This window comes from Pelophylax lessonae, assembly GCF_965119305.1.
Source record: "Pelophylax lessonae genome assembly, chromosome: 5".
In the NCBI taxonomy this organism is placed as follows: Eukaryota; Metazoa; Chordata; class Amphibia; order Anura; family Ranidae; genus Pelophylax; species Pelophylax lessonae.
The window spans coordinates 321,062,291-321,079,106 of NC_138772.1; the positions used below are offsets into that span (position 1 = coordinate 321,062,291).

General features: G+C 43.6%; 1 protein-coding gene across 1 annotated transcript in view; it reads right to left on the reverse strand.

The window, feature by feature from the left end:
* The window catches only part of DUSP22 (dual specificity phosphatase 22), a 205,188-nt gene extending 188,845 nt beyond the window's left edge, over positions 1-16,343 (reverse strand). Inside the window, exon 1 of the mRNA XM_082258652.1 lies at positions 16,083-16,343. Within this exon, the coding sequence (XP_082114778.1) occupies positions 16,083-16,103 (21 nt within the window). The 5' untranslated portion in view covers positions 16,104-16,343. The remainder of the gene's footprint in view (positions 1-16,082) is intronic.
* Between the last annotated feature and the right edge of the window lie 473 nt (positions 16,344-16,816).

The window sequence follows — 16,816 nt, forward strand, 5'->3', positions numbered from 1 at the left end:
CTTTTGCATTTGCGCGCTATTCTTTTTTAATATATATGTCTTTTGGTTCATAGCTGCAGCAGCTTTGGAAATACATGGGTATGCTCCCCCAAATTTTTTGCCTGTTTATTTGTGACACAGACCTCTAACTATTTAGTAGTCGGATAGCTGTAATAGATTTTTTTTAAGTTTGATTGTAATAGATAGCCATTTCTTCGGTGGATGCAGTGGGGCATTTACTATTCAATTGGTAGTTTTATTTTGCCATGTCTGGATGTCCTGACCTCACTAAATTCATCAATGTAACTGCTATGAACACTATAATATTTAAAGGAACAAGCTTTGTAAAAGGAGGTTCTTTAGGTGTCTAAGTCAAGAGGGGAAGAAAAAGGGCATTTAATAGGTATGAATACATGGTGGTATCAGCAGAGCAGAAACCAATTTGTGTGAAATGTACATGTCATTTTTCTCACAATGACGAATGCATTTGTGGTCAGTCTGTTGACAAAGCAGCCAAATGCTAACAGTTCTTTACCATCGAGCACAAGGGTCACAGGAGTAAACCACTTTTCGTATATACGTCATACTTGAGTATGTTCACCTACTTGCACTTTACTGGCAAATCTTCCATGGCCCTTTATTTCAGTAAAAGATTATGATGTGTAGGTGTGATGCCACCATACAGGTAGTACCCAAAGTAACAAACAACCGGCTTGCATACGACTCATACTTACAAACAGAGGGAGACAACAGGAAGTGAGGAGAAGACTTATCAAGGTCATTGAAGCTTTATATAACCTCCACTAGATCACGTACAGAAAAACAACAGAAAGTATAGGTATACCAAATATGTTATAATAACTACACACAGTCCAGTACAGGTATACGATAGGTTGTATAATACCCACACAAAGCCCAGTATAGGATAGGTATTACAATGCCCACACAAAGCCCAGTATAGGATAGGTATTATAATGCCCACACAAAGCCCGGTATTGGATAGGTATTACAATGCTCACATAAAGCCCAGTATAGGATAGGTATTACAATGCCCACACAAAGCCCAGTATAGGATAGGTATTATAATGCCCACACAAAGCCCGGTATTGGATAGGTATTACAATGCTCACATAAAGCCCAGTATAGAATAGGTGTTAGAATGTCCATATAAAGCCCAGTATAGAATAGGTTCTAGAATGCCCACATAAAGCCCAGTATAGGTCTACAAAGTATGTTATAATACCTACACAGTCCAGTACAGGTATAGGATAGGTGTTATAATGCCCACAAAAGCCCGGTATAGGATAGGTGTTATAATGCCCACACAAAGCCCAGCATAGGATAGGTGTTATAATGCCCACATAAAGCCCAGTATCAGTATAGGATAGATGTTATAGACGTAGATAGCCATGCTGTGATCTTACCAGAAAGTGGGAGTGGGTACCTGTCAAAACCAGGTATCCACTTCCCCCCAAATACAGTAGTGCCAAATGTGGCAGTGGAGGACAGAGAGGCTTTGAACAAGCAGAGCTTCCCCTTTTGGGTGGAGCTCTACTTTAAACTAACAAACTTTACAGGTAGAACATGTAACATGTTCCTGAAGGTGAACTTATCCTTTAACCCTTTCACAGCCAGAGCAGTTTTTCGAACACGTTTAAAAAAAATCATTTTAGGCCTAAGACTACATAAAACCCCCAAACATTATATATTTTCTGAAAGCAGAAACGCTAGAGAATACATTTTTTTTTATGTCACACGATACTACTGCAAAGGTCTACGAAAACACACGATTACAGTAAAAAACACATTTAAAGGCAATTCATTTTCGTCTGAGGAGGACCGGAGGAAGAAGAAGAGCCGAGGGCAAAAGAGCAGAAGAGCGGACAGCAAAAGAGCAGAAGACCAGAAGAGCGGAAAGGGAGAAGACCAGAGCGGAGAAGACCGGATGAAGATTTTTAATAAACTTTCCAAATGTCTCCTGTCGTTATTTACATACACTGCCTTTTATGGGGTGAATGGGTGGGGGTACAGTGTACCCCATACCCTTTCACATAGGGAGGGGGTCCGGGATCTGGGGGGCCACCCTTGTTAAAAGGGGCTTCCAGATACCGAGAAGTCCCCTGCCCGCAGACCCCCACAACCACCGGCCAGGGTTGTGGGGATGAGGCCCTTGTCCTCATCAACATGGGGGCAAGGTGCTTTGGGGTGGGGGGTGCAGAGCTCCTCGTCCCCTCCCCCTTCCTGCCCTACCGGGCTGCATGCTCGGATAAGGGTCTGGTATGGATTTTGGGGGGGACCCCACGCCGTTTTTTCAGAGTGGGGCTACCCTCAAATTCCATACCAGACCCGAAGGGCCTGGTTTGGAACCTGGTGGGGACCCCCACGCAGTTTTTATTCCCATTTGTGGCGTGGAGTTCCCCCTCAAGATTCTCACAGCGCAAGTCGGAACATCCTGATCCGACTTGCGGTGCGCCTTCCATTAAAATCAATAGGCTCCCATAGGGAACCAATGATTTTGAATGGAAGAAAAAAAAACGTATAACGTGGCTGAACGTACTTCATCACGTTCGGTCCCATTTTTGCGTTTGAAACGCCGGGAAACACACGTTCGAATGCAAATAATTGCGTTCCAAAAAACGTCCCTGAACTCAACTGTGTACATGGACAGATAAGATAACATGTAGGTGGGTTCAGGGGCTTCTGAAAAAAACGCCCAACTGCTCCTAAATGGCCATTTACAATGTCCCGTGTACATGGAGCCTTAGAGCAGAAGATTGCCCAAAAACGCCTGGATGTGAACGGAGTCTAAATATACTGAAACTGACCACAATGTCATCAAACAGTCTCTGGAATAATGTCCTACCGTACACTTTACCGGTGTACGGGTTCCTGAAAGGGATTCACACTAGTTCCAGGACACCACCTTCACTTGCTGTGAAACTGAAAAGTTTTCAGCTTTCAGCCACAAAACTTGCCCAAAACTAAGAGTATAGCTTCCACAAAGGTCTGTTTCTATGTTAAGCTGGCCATTTAAGGTAAATCAGGTCATCGGAAATCCTTTTTTTTTTAAGCTGTGTCTCCACCTGCAGCAGACTTAGGCTAGGTTCAAACTGCTGCGATCTGATTTTCAGCGCAAATATGTAGTGCAACTTTGAGATGGTTTGTATAAACTATGGGGCCAAAATCAGTACAGGAACCTTTTCCAAAATTGCACTGTGCTGGGTCAATTTATGTGAATGGGCACCATTGAAAACAATGTGATTTCCATTGTCATGCGATTCTGTGAAACCCAAGTCACATCTAAAATCGCACTAGTGTGAATGGCACCTCAACCAGCCACAAGGATGAACAAATCTACTGATGTGGATGCAGTGGCAAAACTAGAACCTTCAGGGCCCCCAATGCAAGAAACCATGAAGGGCCCTTCCCTCAGAGTCTGGTGGGCGAAACGCCAGGGCCTGGTCGCAAGTGCCATTGGAGTCAGTAGTTTTTATTTTTACAATTTTAAAATATTTTTTACAATGTTTTTCTCATTTGGGGGCTTTGGTGAAATATCAGGGGTCTAAACAGAACTCTGATGTTTCACCTTTGAGACAGAGAAAGGAGATTGAGGACGCAGACCTCAATCTTCATCTCTGCAGCCCCAGCTACACTGAATGAAAGGACAGGAATAGCCCAGTTGAGAGCTTCCTGCTCATTCATAAACTGAAGCATAGTAAACAGTTTACTATGTTTTAGTTATGAATGAACAGAGTCAGGAATCAGTAAAGATCTCTCAATTCAGAAAAGGAAGGGGCCGGTAAATAACATGTTTACCGGTCCCCTCCCTGCTCTCCACCCTAAGCGCCCATTCAGACTGGCGCGACACGACTTGCTGGGGCGACCTCGGCGCGACTTGCATGGACTTCATATAATTGAAGTCAATGCAAGTCACCTCCAGGTCGCCCCAAAGTAGTACAGGACCCTTTTTCTAAGTCGGAGCGACTTGTGTCACTCCTATAAGAATGGGTCCTGTACTATTCAATGGCGAGCGACCGACCGCGACTTTTCAGGCGACCAAGTCGCACTAGTGTGAATGGACCCTAACAGATCCTCACAGCAGCTGGCGGGGGAGGGGGAGCGAAGAGAGAGCACGGGAGGGATGGAGAGCACAAAGGGGACAGCAAAAAGATGGTAAAAAGAGGAGCAGTGGGGGTGGCTGCGTATAGAGGAATCCATTTCTCCATTTTTCTCCTGCAGCCGCCAAATCCCGCTTTTCCTCCTCTTCCTCCCGCAGGCATAAGCAGCCACCACTCCTCCTATCCAGGCATACAGGGTGGCCGCACAGGCCCCCCGCAGCATGGGGCTGGGACGCAGTGCAACCCTGCAGGTACGCCCCTGTGTGGATATTTGATGACCACATGGGACATCCAGACTACGCACAGAACAATGCTTATGGACTGAAAACGCCATTTTATGTTATTACCTGCATTTTGCCACTAACGTCAACTGAATTTGGTTCTCATAAGGAGTTTAAAACGTTAATGATTTCAACCAACCAAACATATGCAAAACAAAATCCAGATTTTTTTCTTTTTTTCAATTATGCTTACACATGAATGGTCATTCTTTGCAAAGCATATATTCACTTAGCTTTACCTCATTCAGTAAGCCAAGTGAAAATTCTCCCTTGTAAACTGAAATTGTCCCACTCCTTTCATAAATCCAAGGTGTCTGAAAACACAAGCAACTAGTGTTAACCGCTTGCCGACCACCGCACGACTATTTACTGCACTACGTCGCTAGCCTGCAAGGCTCTAGGGAGCGAGCGCGCGCCGTCACGGACCCCCCCCCCCCGCGCGTGTGCCCGGCGGAACCGATGTCCGCCGGGCACTCGCGATCATCCGTTACACCGGGAGAAAGGCAGCTGGCTAATGTAAACAAAGCCGCCTTGTCATTCTTCCCTGTGTAAGAATGGAGATCACACGGTTCTGCTATGTAGGACCGTTGATCTCTGTTCCTACACTAGTAAGCACAGCCAATCACAGTTAGAAACACGCCCCTAGGGACACACTTAGCCCCTCCCTCTCCAAGAACCGTTGATCACCGTTCATACAGCTAAAGCCACAGCCAATCACAGTAGAAAGCACGCCCCTAGGGACACACATAGCCCCTCCCTTTCAAAAAAAAGTTAACTCCTTCACTGCCAGTGTCATTTTTACAGTAACAATGCATATGTATAGCACTGATTACTGCAGTAATGTCACTGGTAACACCAAAAGTGTCAAAAATGTCAGTCAAGGGTCCAATCTGTCTACCGCAATGTCGCAGTCCCGCAAAAAAAAAAAAAAAAAAATATCGCAGATCGCCGCCATTACTCGTTAAAAAAAAAAAACAACAAAAATTACAAAAAACTTTCCCTTAGTTAGTAAACGCAATAACTTTTGCGCAAATCAATCAAAATAGGCTTTTTGCGATTTTTTTTACCAAACATAGGTAGCATAAAACAAATTGGCTTAAAATGTTAAAAAATTTTGATTTTTACATTTTTTTGGGGAATTTCATATAAAAAAAATGTGAAAAATATTGTTATTTTTGCAAAATTGACGCTCTATTTTTGTTTATAGTGCATGATCAAAAAATCGCACAGGTGATCAAATACCACCAAAAGAAAGCTCTGTTTGTGGGAAAAAAAGGACGTCAAATTCGTTTAGGTACAGTGTCGCACGACCGCGCAATTGTTCGTTAAAGTCATGCAGTGCCGAATCGCAAAATAGACCCTGGTCAGGAAGGGGGTAAAATCTTCCAGGGCTTAAGTGGTTAAAGTGTGCATTTTTAAACTCCTCTAGTAACGATAAGTTCTCATAGATGGGAAGAAAGCGATCTGAAGGAGGGAAAGCTATCGATTCCCCCATCCATGATAACAGTATTGCACAGAGAAGTCCTTTGCCGCTTCTTCTGGAGTCCCTCGCTGGCTTTATCTGCACCTCTTCTTCTCCAAGTGCCCCCTTAGTAAGCAGTGTGCTAAGCGGGCACGCTCCTGAACTGGGCTGTGTGCGTCCATAGACACACACAGCATGGCTTGGACACACCCCTTCTTCCTTCCTAATAGAATTTGAGTGACAGCAGCAGGAGCCAATGGCTGCTTGTGTGTCCAGTGAGAAGAGAAAGAGATGAGAGCTGTGGGATTGATGGAGGAATCAGGTAAGTGTTTAGGGATGGGGTGGAGGGGGGAGCACAGACAGTGGAATGTTTTTTTTTGTTTACCCTAAAATATAACTAAAGGCAAAACTTTTATTTTAGTTTTGGATAGAATGAAGAGGAATTACAACACCTGTTTACCATTATCATTGGAAGTAAAAGTAACCGAAAATCCCAAATTTTGAGTCGTCCCCAAAAAGTAATAAAGGGGAAATCTTCCACTGAGGACACTAGTTCTGGTGACCTGGGAGTCCCCAAGGAATTCTCTTAATTTGCAGAGATTTCCTCTTATTTCCTGTTTGGCTATGGGACAGGAAGTGAAGGGAAATCTCTGCAATGGGACACAAATGGTGGAAAAAAAATCTGGCAGAGGTTATAACTAGGGATGCACCGATCTGACTGTTTTGGATCCGATACCAATATCTGGCGTTGTGAAATCGCTGATACCGATACCCGAACCGATCCGGAGCTACACACAAAGCAAGCGGCTGCAGTACAGAGCAAAGCCGCTGCTTCATGTGTGTGGCTCCTCCATTCACAGGCGGAGTGCATCTGATATCACTCCGCCTGTGAGCCGGACCTATACAGGAAGTAGCGGCTCCCATCCCATACTACTACTGCACCTAGTAAGGGATGGCTAAGCCATTACTCAGCAAAAACCGGATCGGCCCGTGGATCGGTCAATGTTACCGATCCATCAAAAATGGCCATATCGGCGCCGATATCTGATCCGAATATCGGATCGGTGCATCCCTAGTTATAACCCTTCCTTGATCTAAAATAAATAAAAAGAAAATGTTGCCTATAGTTCTACTTTAATACAGAGAGAGAATGTATTATGATAAAAAATGCCTAATCTTTAGAACCACTTTAGAAATAAAAGGAATATTACTGAGCAATGCCTTCTCTAGAAACTTCCATTAGCTGGGTTTTAGCATGCAATTGTACTTTTTTCTAAGAGGATAAGCTGCTCTGATATGCTGACAATCAATGATTCACTTGTTCACATATAGCAACAAGAGAACTCACAATACATTAGCTATGAAGTCATCTAGACTCATGCAGAATATTTAATGAATCGGACATCACAGAACAGAAATGGGAAGCTGAATTACAAAAAGAGTTGACAATCTGTAAAAAAATAAGTGACAATCCTCTTCAATTATCCAATCATATACAGATGAAATGACAGAAATGTGCTTTTCACATGATTGGATAACTGAAGTAGATCTTGAGGCAGCTCATGATTCGATTTTCTGTCCTCCAAAGGTGGAAGGAAAGAAAATCTCGAGTCCACCATCAACACAGTCAGTGTTGATGGGGGAATGCCTCCAACAGTGCTATTGTATTTTGGTGGCGGGAGGGGGGTGGCGTGAAGAGCATTCCTGGCTGGCGCACACAAAACGCTTAATTAATACCTATAAATTTAGTGCAGTGCAAATTTATGTGCAAAAGAGTGCAACTACCTATATAAACAGTCCAATAAATTGGTGTATCCAATATTAAATCAGCCATGTGATATGATTGAAGATCAAAGCGGAAATCACCATCACCAGCCGCCACCAACACACGCCTCTTACCAAATCACAAGACCATAAATTATAATGGTCAGATGTATCTCATGGATGGAAGGGCAGACTGCAGGTGTGGGGATCCATATACTCAAACTTCTCCATGCTTCTGCTGCTCCCCGGGACTCCGGCCTCTCCACGCGTCTTCTCGAACCTACTAGAACAGTAATGGCGAACCTTGGCACCCCAGATGTTTTGGAACTACATTTCCCATAATGCTCATGCACTCTGCAGTGTAGTTAAGCACCATGGGAAATGTAATTCCAAAACATCTGGGTTGCCAAGGTTTGCCATCACTGTACTAGAAGATGAAGGTTCAGAGCCCGGGTGGTGGTAAGAGGCGTGTGTTGGTGGTGGCTGGTGATGGTGATTTCCACTTTGATCTTCAATCATATCACATCGCTGATTTAATATTGGATACACCAATTTATTGGACTTTTCATGTAGGTAGTTTCACTTTTTTGCACATGAATTTGCACTGCTTTGCACTAAATTTTATAGGTATTATGTAGAACGTTGTGTGCGCGTTAGCGCTGCTTTATTTTGTTTACAATTAATATTTGACTGGTATCACAGTTTTCTAAGTGGCTGCTCTTTTTTTTTTTTCATTTTTGAGCAGGGATATTCTATTTGTTATTTAGAACACAATGATTACTGCAGGTAGTCACAGGTGCTGGCAGTAATCGTATGTAAAAATTCAGACAGGCTGGTTATAACTAGGGATGCACCGATCCGATTTTCGGATCGGATATCGGCGCTGATATGGCCATAATAGCTGGATCGGGGGATCGGTAAAATTAATAGATCCACTGGCCGATCCGGTTTTGCTCTTTACATAGCTGTGAGGGAGCAGAGAACAGCTGTCAAAGAAGAAAAAAAAAAAAGGGCCTCCTGCAAATGCCTGTCAGTCTCCCAGTTAAAGTGGAGTTCCACCCATTTTTAATAAATTGGATTACATAGATGTATGTAATCCCCTTTAAAACGACTTTTACCAATGGAAACTTTTTTTTTGTTGCTAGTAAATACCTTATTTTCTGCTTTATTTATCCTCTTCTCACTTCCGGGTCCGGTCGGCGATTACGTCATTCGGCGATTTGCAGTGTGTGCTGGGATGTATCTCAGGGCATGAAATCTCGCATTATTACACAGGAGATGACCTGTACTGCGTGCTCTGCCCCGCCTCCGCCCCGCCTCCTCTCAGTGAGCTGTACTGTATGTATTGTATTGAGGCCGTGCTACGCCCCGCCTCCGCCTCGCCTCCTCTCAGTGTGAGCTCAGTGAGGATATAATGCTTTCAGTCCTCGCTCACTGAGAGGAGGCGGGGCGGAGGCGGGGCGGAGCACGGCCTCAATACAATACATACAGTACAGCTCACTGAGAGGAGGTGGGGCAGAGCACGCAGTACAGCTCATCTCCTGTGTAATAATGCGAGATTTCATGTCCTGAGATACATCCCAGCACACACTGCAAATCGCCGAATCACGTAATACACCAGGCCACCCATTGAGCAGAGTGGGTTCTGTCTGTGTCCGCTCTGCAGATACTGAGTGGACACAGACCTGTCATCCGCCTGCTCTGCTCCAATCTGCAGGGGATCAGTGGACAGATCCCCTTTCCGATCGAATCAGAGTCCACCCCCTGTGAAAGGGGCCTTAAAAAGGCCATAGACAAATGAAAACCAAACAATAATTCTTGTCGATTGTCAGGTCATTAATTTTTTGAGCATCATTAGTGTGCCAGCCACGACATGCTTTTATTGTGAATGCAAAAAAAATTGCCTGATTCAACTTGCTGGACTTTTATTTTTTTTTAGAAAAATAAAAGAAAATGATGGCACAATCGTATGCACCATTTTGCTTTGCGACAGAACGTTTGGTTTTCAACTCGTCCATGGCTGGCTTAATGCCAAACTACTAGCAGATGTACTGTATGTGGATCAAAAGAACGGCACACCAAAATACAAAATGGGCTGGGCAGTTAAGACAATGCACATGTACAGAAACTTCTTATATTGGCTGCTGATGCAGATACTGCTGGCCAAGAATCCTAATCCAGCAATCAGCTTCCCTGTACTGATTAAAACAGGAAAGCCTTAGTGCCGGTTCACACTGCAGCGGCACGACTTTGGGGGCGACCTGTGAAGTCGCGTGCACCGCGACTTTGGCGCGACTTGCACGGACTTCATAAAATGAATGTCTATGCAAGTCGCTCCAGGTCGCCCCGAAGTAATACAGGACCCTTTTTCTAAGTCGGAGCGACTTGTGTCGCTCCTATTAGAACGGTTCCTCTACCGAACAATGGGAGCGCAACGGACCGCGACTTGTCATGCTGACGAGTCGCGGTCCAAGTCGGATCAGTGTGAACCGGTGTTCCGTGAGAATTACCTACCCTGTGAGAATTACCTACCCCTCGTCACTTCCGGCCAGAAGCATCTGAGCAGCGCAGCAGTGCGCATGCTCAGAGCGCCGGATACCTAATGGCAGAACAGAGGAGCTTACTAGTGCGCATGCGCACTAGTATAAAACGATCACGGTGTACCGTGAAAAAAACCTACCGACGCGGCACTTACCTAAAACAGCTGTGCTGACATACGAGTCATCCCCGCTCCTGTCCCGGTCACTTCCCTGCTCTCGGCAAGTAAATATAAAAGCGGCTTTCGGCTCAGTGATTTATGTTTTCATACAGCCGCCGCCGCTTTTATATTTACTATCCGAGAGCAGGGAAGTGACCGGGACAGGAGCGGAGATCACTCGTATTTCAGCACAGCTGTTTTAATGTACCCGCTGCATTACATACAGTGCGGAGTACCGGAAGTGACGAGGGGTAGGTTTTTCTCACGGGTAGGTTATTCTCACGGAACACCGGCACTTACTCTAAATCCACTCATGGTTCTTACTTTTAACTGAAGCCCTGATGAAGTGAGAGAGTTCCTTTGACCCTGCAAAACATGTTGGCTGTCTTTTAACACAATGCCAAAAAAAGGAATTTTGACTCCTTTTTTGCCTTTTAACTTTTGGTCTGGCGCTCCTTCCATATATGCAAGTCTTTTCCTGGAAACCTGTTGGAGTTCCCACTGAAGGGTAGCCTTGTCTGTTGTGAGTAGCCCGTCGTGAACCAGTGGGCTCTTCAAATGTTTTTTGCCCTCTCACTACCTTGTTTAAATGCATATTGCAGTCCCAGCGCCTCCTAGATGCCCTTTTTTTCATTGGAGTCTTCACTGGGAGCAGTGGCTGTGTCTGTGCAGCTGCTACGTCCCAATTGACATCCATGGGTAGGTTCTAATGGCATGCGGATGCGTGCAACACCTGTGCATCCCCATGCTGGTAAAACATGGCCCTGCATGGGGCACAGATTAAACAGCCCTGTGTAAACGAGGTCTAAGTATTAAAAAACTGAGCAGGCAGTTCTTTGTTGCTGCAACTAGTAAAAAAGAAGTCTAAGCTAAAGGTATAGAGAAGGAAGCTAGAAATAGGTCTACATACAAAACCAAACTGAAACATAAACAATAATGTGCAGCGCCTCTATAAAAATATATACTATATTATAAGTATTGGGACGCCTGCCTTTACATGCACATGAACTTTAATGGCATCCCAGTCTTACTCCTTAGGGTTCAATATTAAGTTAGCCCACCCTTTGCAGCTATAACAGCTTCAACTCATCTGGGAAGGCTGTCCACAAGGTTTAGGAGATTGTCTATGGGAATGCTTGACCATTCTCCCAGAAGTGCATTTGTGAGGTCAGGCACGGATATGGACAAGAAGGCCTGGCTCACAGTCTGTGCTCTAATTCATCCCAAAGGTGTTCTATTGGGTTGAGGTCAGGACTCTGTGCAGGCCAGTGAAGTTCCTCCACCCCAAACTTGTTCATCCATGTCCTATGGACCTTGCTTTGTGCACTGGTGCGCAGTCATGTTGGAACAGGAAGGGGCCATCCCCAAACTGTTCCCACAAGGTTGGGAGCATTAGATTGTCCAAAATGTCTTGGTATGCTGATGCCTTAGGAGTTCCGAACCAAGGGGCCAAGCCCAACCCTTGAAAAACAACCCCAGGCCATAATCCCCCCTCCACCAAATGATTTGGACCAGTGCACAAAGCAAGAAAAAATGACAGAAAATGTAAGCTCATTTTATCCAACATTCCATTCAAAAAATGACTGGAGTTGAGTTTTAAAGCCTGGTTTACACATATGTAGGTTGCAGTTGATGCATATTCCAGGTGCATTTTGCAATACACGATTTTGATATTTTGAAGTCTACGGAACCAAAAACAGAACCTGCTTGTCCCTTTCCATAAAATGCACAGATGTGAACAAGACCCACAGAAAACCATGTTAAATGGAATGTAGTGTGTTTCTGCAAAACTGAAAACGCACTAACAAATGCATAGGTGTGAACCAGGCCAAAGCAGACTATGCAAAGCATTGAGGAACTGCAAGATTTGTCTCCGATATTTCTAGGCCGCCGCACAGAGTCATGTAACTTCACAGATCACAACCAAGAACAGACCAAGGAAAAGTAGCCAAAGGAGTTGTACCTCTGTTCCTACACTAAGCCACCACCCTAGAAAAGTCACATGTGATTGTTATAAACATTTTATAGGGTTTATAACTCTTTTCCATAAAAGAAAATTAAAAAAAAGAGAGAATAAAATAGTAAAATAAAGTCATTAATTTTTCACAACACTTTAGCTATAGCTGTCTGCCATTCAAAAAAAGAAAGGTTTTGCACATCCAAGCAAATTAATATAAATTTTACAAATAAATTAAAATATATTAAAATAAATAAAATTTATTTTACAAATAAATTTTACAAACTAATAATTGAACACAGGCAGTTTGAGGATTAAAATTGTGTAAAATCCTGTTTTTTTTCGCCCTGGGAGCCACAGGTGGTGCGTTCAGCTAGCCATAGAAAGGATTGGCTGTATTCAGGTATACGGCAAGGTTTTTATATGAAGTCTCCCCGAAAGCTGAAGTTCTGCATTTGGGGAACAAGTCATACGAGTACAGCCATTCACTTCTAAGACCAGCTATATGCACCACCTGTGGCTCCCTGGGCTGAGAAAAACACCAGAATTTTACACTATTTTTAACCTCAAATGTCTTTGTGCATGAGGTCTAAATGTAAGTGTAAACTCTGGATTACATTTAACTTGCTAAAGCACTGCGTATAACAACTGCCATTTTTTTTCACCGCTTTCAGTCTGCTCCTTTTGGCTAATGTGAAACTGGCTCCTGTGGCTGACAATTCCAAATCACCTGCGGCAGGATTGCTAAGAGGCCTCCCATCACTAGCAGTTGAGATCAGTGTCAGTGACACATAAAGGGAGACATTCTATAAGGACACTTAAGGCTCGTACACACTATAAGAAAATCGGGCGAACATTTTCGTCCAAAGAATTTTCGTACAATTTTCGTATAGTGTGTACAGAACTTTCTACAGACGATTCAGAATTTTCAACAAATTTTCTTAAGAATTTACGTTCATCGGTTCCGATTTGCTATGAAACAATGAGGAAAATTGTTCGCCTGATTTTCTTATAGTGTGTACCCCACTTTAGGCAGCCTAATTAGGTATCCTATTTGTCTCTATCAGCAGAATCGCCCATCTGACATCAGCCCGAAATCGTATTCATTCATACATGTGGCTATACTGCTGCCCTTCTAAAAATCGATCTGTAGTGCGTGTTTGATAGGCAATGAGGAGGCAAAATATTACTGTCCGCTTTAACCCTCAAAACGTTGAACCACTGCACCAGGAATGGGATGCGTTCCGTGGTGGTGCCACTTGACAAATGCAAAATGCCACTTCATTTTACTTCCCTAAGTGGCTGCATTGCTGTGTTTAGGTGGACGGTCACAGTGGCGGTAAAACCACAGCTCACCCAACTGCTTTAGCCGACTGTGTGAATGATCCCTTACCATCAGCCGCCTCCTTTCTACATGCAGCCATGGTAGTGCATCCATGAGTTTTTAGTGGTAGGGATTGGATCTATTTGTACAATTTTTCATCACTCTCTATAGAGAAAACATGTGTCAGCCTAGATCAGGGATTCTCAAACTACAGCCCTCCAGCTGTTGCAGAACTACAAGTCCCATGAGGCATTGTAAAACTCTGTCATGCACAGACATGATGAGAATTGTAGTTCCTGAACAACTGGGGCGCCATAGTTTGAAGACGCCTGGCCTAGAACATGTACCAATAATAATATTATTAATCACATGGTAAGGCGTCCATGCGATTTTAGTGGTAGGGATGATATCTATGTGCAGTCACTAAGTCATTCTCTATGCAGAAGACGTGTCAGCCTAGAACAAGTCCCAATAATAACAATAATCCCATGGTAAAGTGCCCGTGAGATGTTAGTGGTAGGGATGGGATCTATGCACAATCACCCTGTGTCAGCCTAGAACATGTCCCAATAACAATAATAAATAATCGTTCTATGGTAAAGTGTCCATGAGATTGTAGTGGTAGGGATTGGATCTATGTGCAATCACTGGTCATCCTCTATATAGAAGACATGTGTCAGCCTAGAACAAGTCATAATACTAATAATGATCCCATGGTAAAGCATCAATGAGATTTTAGTGGTGGGGATGAGCTCTATGTGCAATCACTTGTCATCTTCTAAATAGAATACATATGTCAGCCTAGAAAAAGTCCCAATAATAATAACAATAATGATCCCATGGTAAAGCACCCATGCCATTTTAGTGGTAGGGATGAGCTCTATACACAATCACTGATCGTTCCATACAGAAGTCATGTGTCAGCCTAGAACATGTCCCAATAATAATAATAATAATAATTCCATGGTAAAGCATCCATGAGAGGTTAGTGGTAGGGATTAGATCTATGTGCAATCACTGGTCTTCTCTATACACAAGACATGTGTCATCCTAGAACATGTCCCAATAATAATAATAATAATCCTATGGTAAAAAGTGTCCATGGTATTTAAGTGGTAGGGATTTGATCTATGTGCAGTCACTGGTCATTCTCTATACAGAAGACATGTGTGAGCCTAGAACAAGTCCCAATAAAAATAATAATCCCATGGTAAAGTGTCCATTGTATTTTAGTGATAGAATAATATGTATGTGCAATCACTTGTCATTCTCTACTGTACATAAATCATGTGTCATTCTAGAACAAGTCCCAATAATAATCCCATGGTAAAGTTTCCTTGGTATTTTAGTGGTAGGGAGATCTTTGTGCAGTCACTGGTCAGTCTCTATACAGAAGACATGTGTCTGCCTAGAACAAGTCATTATAATAATAATAAAAATAATAATAATAATCCCATGGTAAAGTGCCCATGGTATTTTAGTAGTAGGGAAGAGATCTATGTGCAGTCACTGGTCATTCTCTATCTATACTGTACAGAAGATATGTGTCAGCCTAGAACAAGTCCCAATTATAATAATACTAATCATAATAATAATGATCCCATGGTAAAGTGCCCATGGTATGTTAGTGGTAGGGATGAGATCTATGTACAGTCACTGGTCATTCTCTATACTGTACAGAAGATATGTGTCAGCCTAGAACAAGTCCCAATTATAATAATAATCATAATAATAATAATGATCCCATGGTAAAGTGCCCATTGTATGTTAGTGATATGGATGAGATCTATGTACAGTCACTGGTCATTCTCTATACTGTACAGAAGACATGTGTCATCCTAGAACAAGTCCCAATAATAATAATAATGATCCCATGGTAAAGTGCCCATGGTATGTTAGTGGTAGGGATGAGATCTATGTGCAATCACTGGTCATTCTCTATACTGTACAGAAGACATGTGTCATCCTAGCCTAGGACAAGTCCCAATAATAATAATACCATGGTATGTTAGTGATAGGGATGAGATCTATGTGCAATCACTGGTCATTCTCTATACTGTACAGAAGACATGTGTCATCCTAGCCTAGGACAAGTCCCAATAATAATAATACCATGGTATGTTAGTGATAGGGATGAGATCTATGTGCAATCACTGGTCATTCTCTATACTGTACAGAAGACATGTGTCATCCTAGCCTAGGACAAGTCCCAATAATAATCTGTAGAGCTGCATGCCTGCAAGACATGAACACACCCCTCTGTGAGATCACCATGCTGACTGGATTACACAGATCCCTCATCAGGAAAGTCACTAGATCCATGCCCTGTCCCCTGCTACCTGCCTCTGTCCTGACCCACAGAGCTGACAATCAGTAAGATAAAGAAGGGCAGGACAAGCAGTATGGATGTCCCTGATGACACCGAGCCCCCCATGAGAAGCCCCTGTATAGCACATAGTGTAGTGAGAATGATAGAAAAGCCATGCATATGTACTATACCTTGTTCATTCCATTACCCATGGCTGTGGCTGGGCTGCACTGACTAGCACAACAGGAAGCAAAGCTGTGTGAGCTGTAATGTTCCTGAATGTCTTTCCTGCTAGAACATGTGTACAGAGGTGTGTGTGGGATGGCCTGCCTGTGGGATGGCCTGGCTGGGATCGGGTCAGTCTGCTCGGGGACTTGTCACTGATCACTCAGGAACGGCCAAAGCTGCTCCCTTCTCGGTCCGCCTCCCTCTGCGCCGTCTCCTCCTATGCTGACTCCTTGTTTACAGGCGAGCTCCAGTCACATGAGGCTCAGCACTGCCCTCTGCTGGACGCCCGCCTCCTTATCCTATAAGCATTGCTGGCTGCAGCTACAAAACGAAACTGAACATTCCCTAGTGGCGCAACCGTGCATGGCAGCCAATCGGCTTCTGTCTTCAGCTTGTTCAGTTCAGCTTTACAAAATAACAGCTGGAAGCTGATTGGTTGCCATTCACAGCTGCTCCAATTTGAGTAAATTCCCCTCACTGTAGGCACAATATTTTTTTTCCAGTACAGTGGTTGTCAGGATATAGGTGTCCATCAAAGGGGACATTTAAGGGTCACCATACACATTACAATCTGACTATGCAACAGTGGCGGCTGGTTTTTAAAATTTTTTTTTGGGGGGGGGGGGGGGCGCAAAAAGAAAAATGTAATAGGTATTGCTTCGTGGCAAAAAACGCGGTAAAAAATTGCGTGACTTTG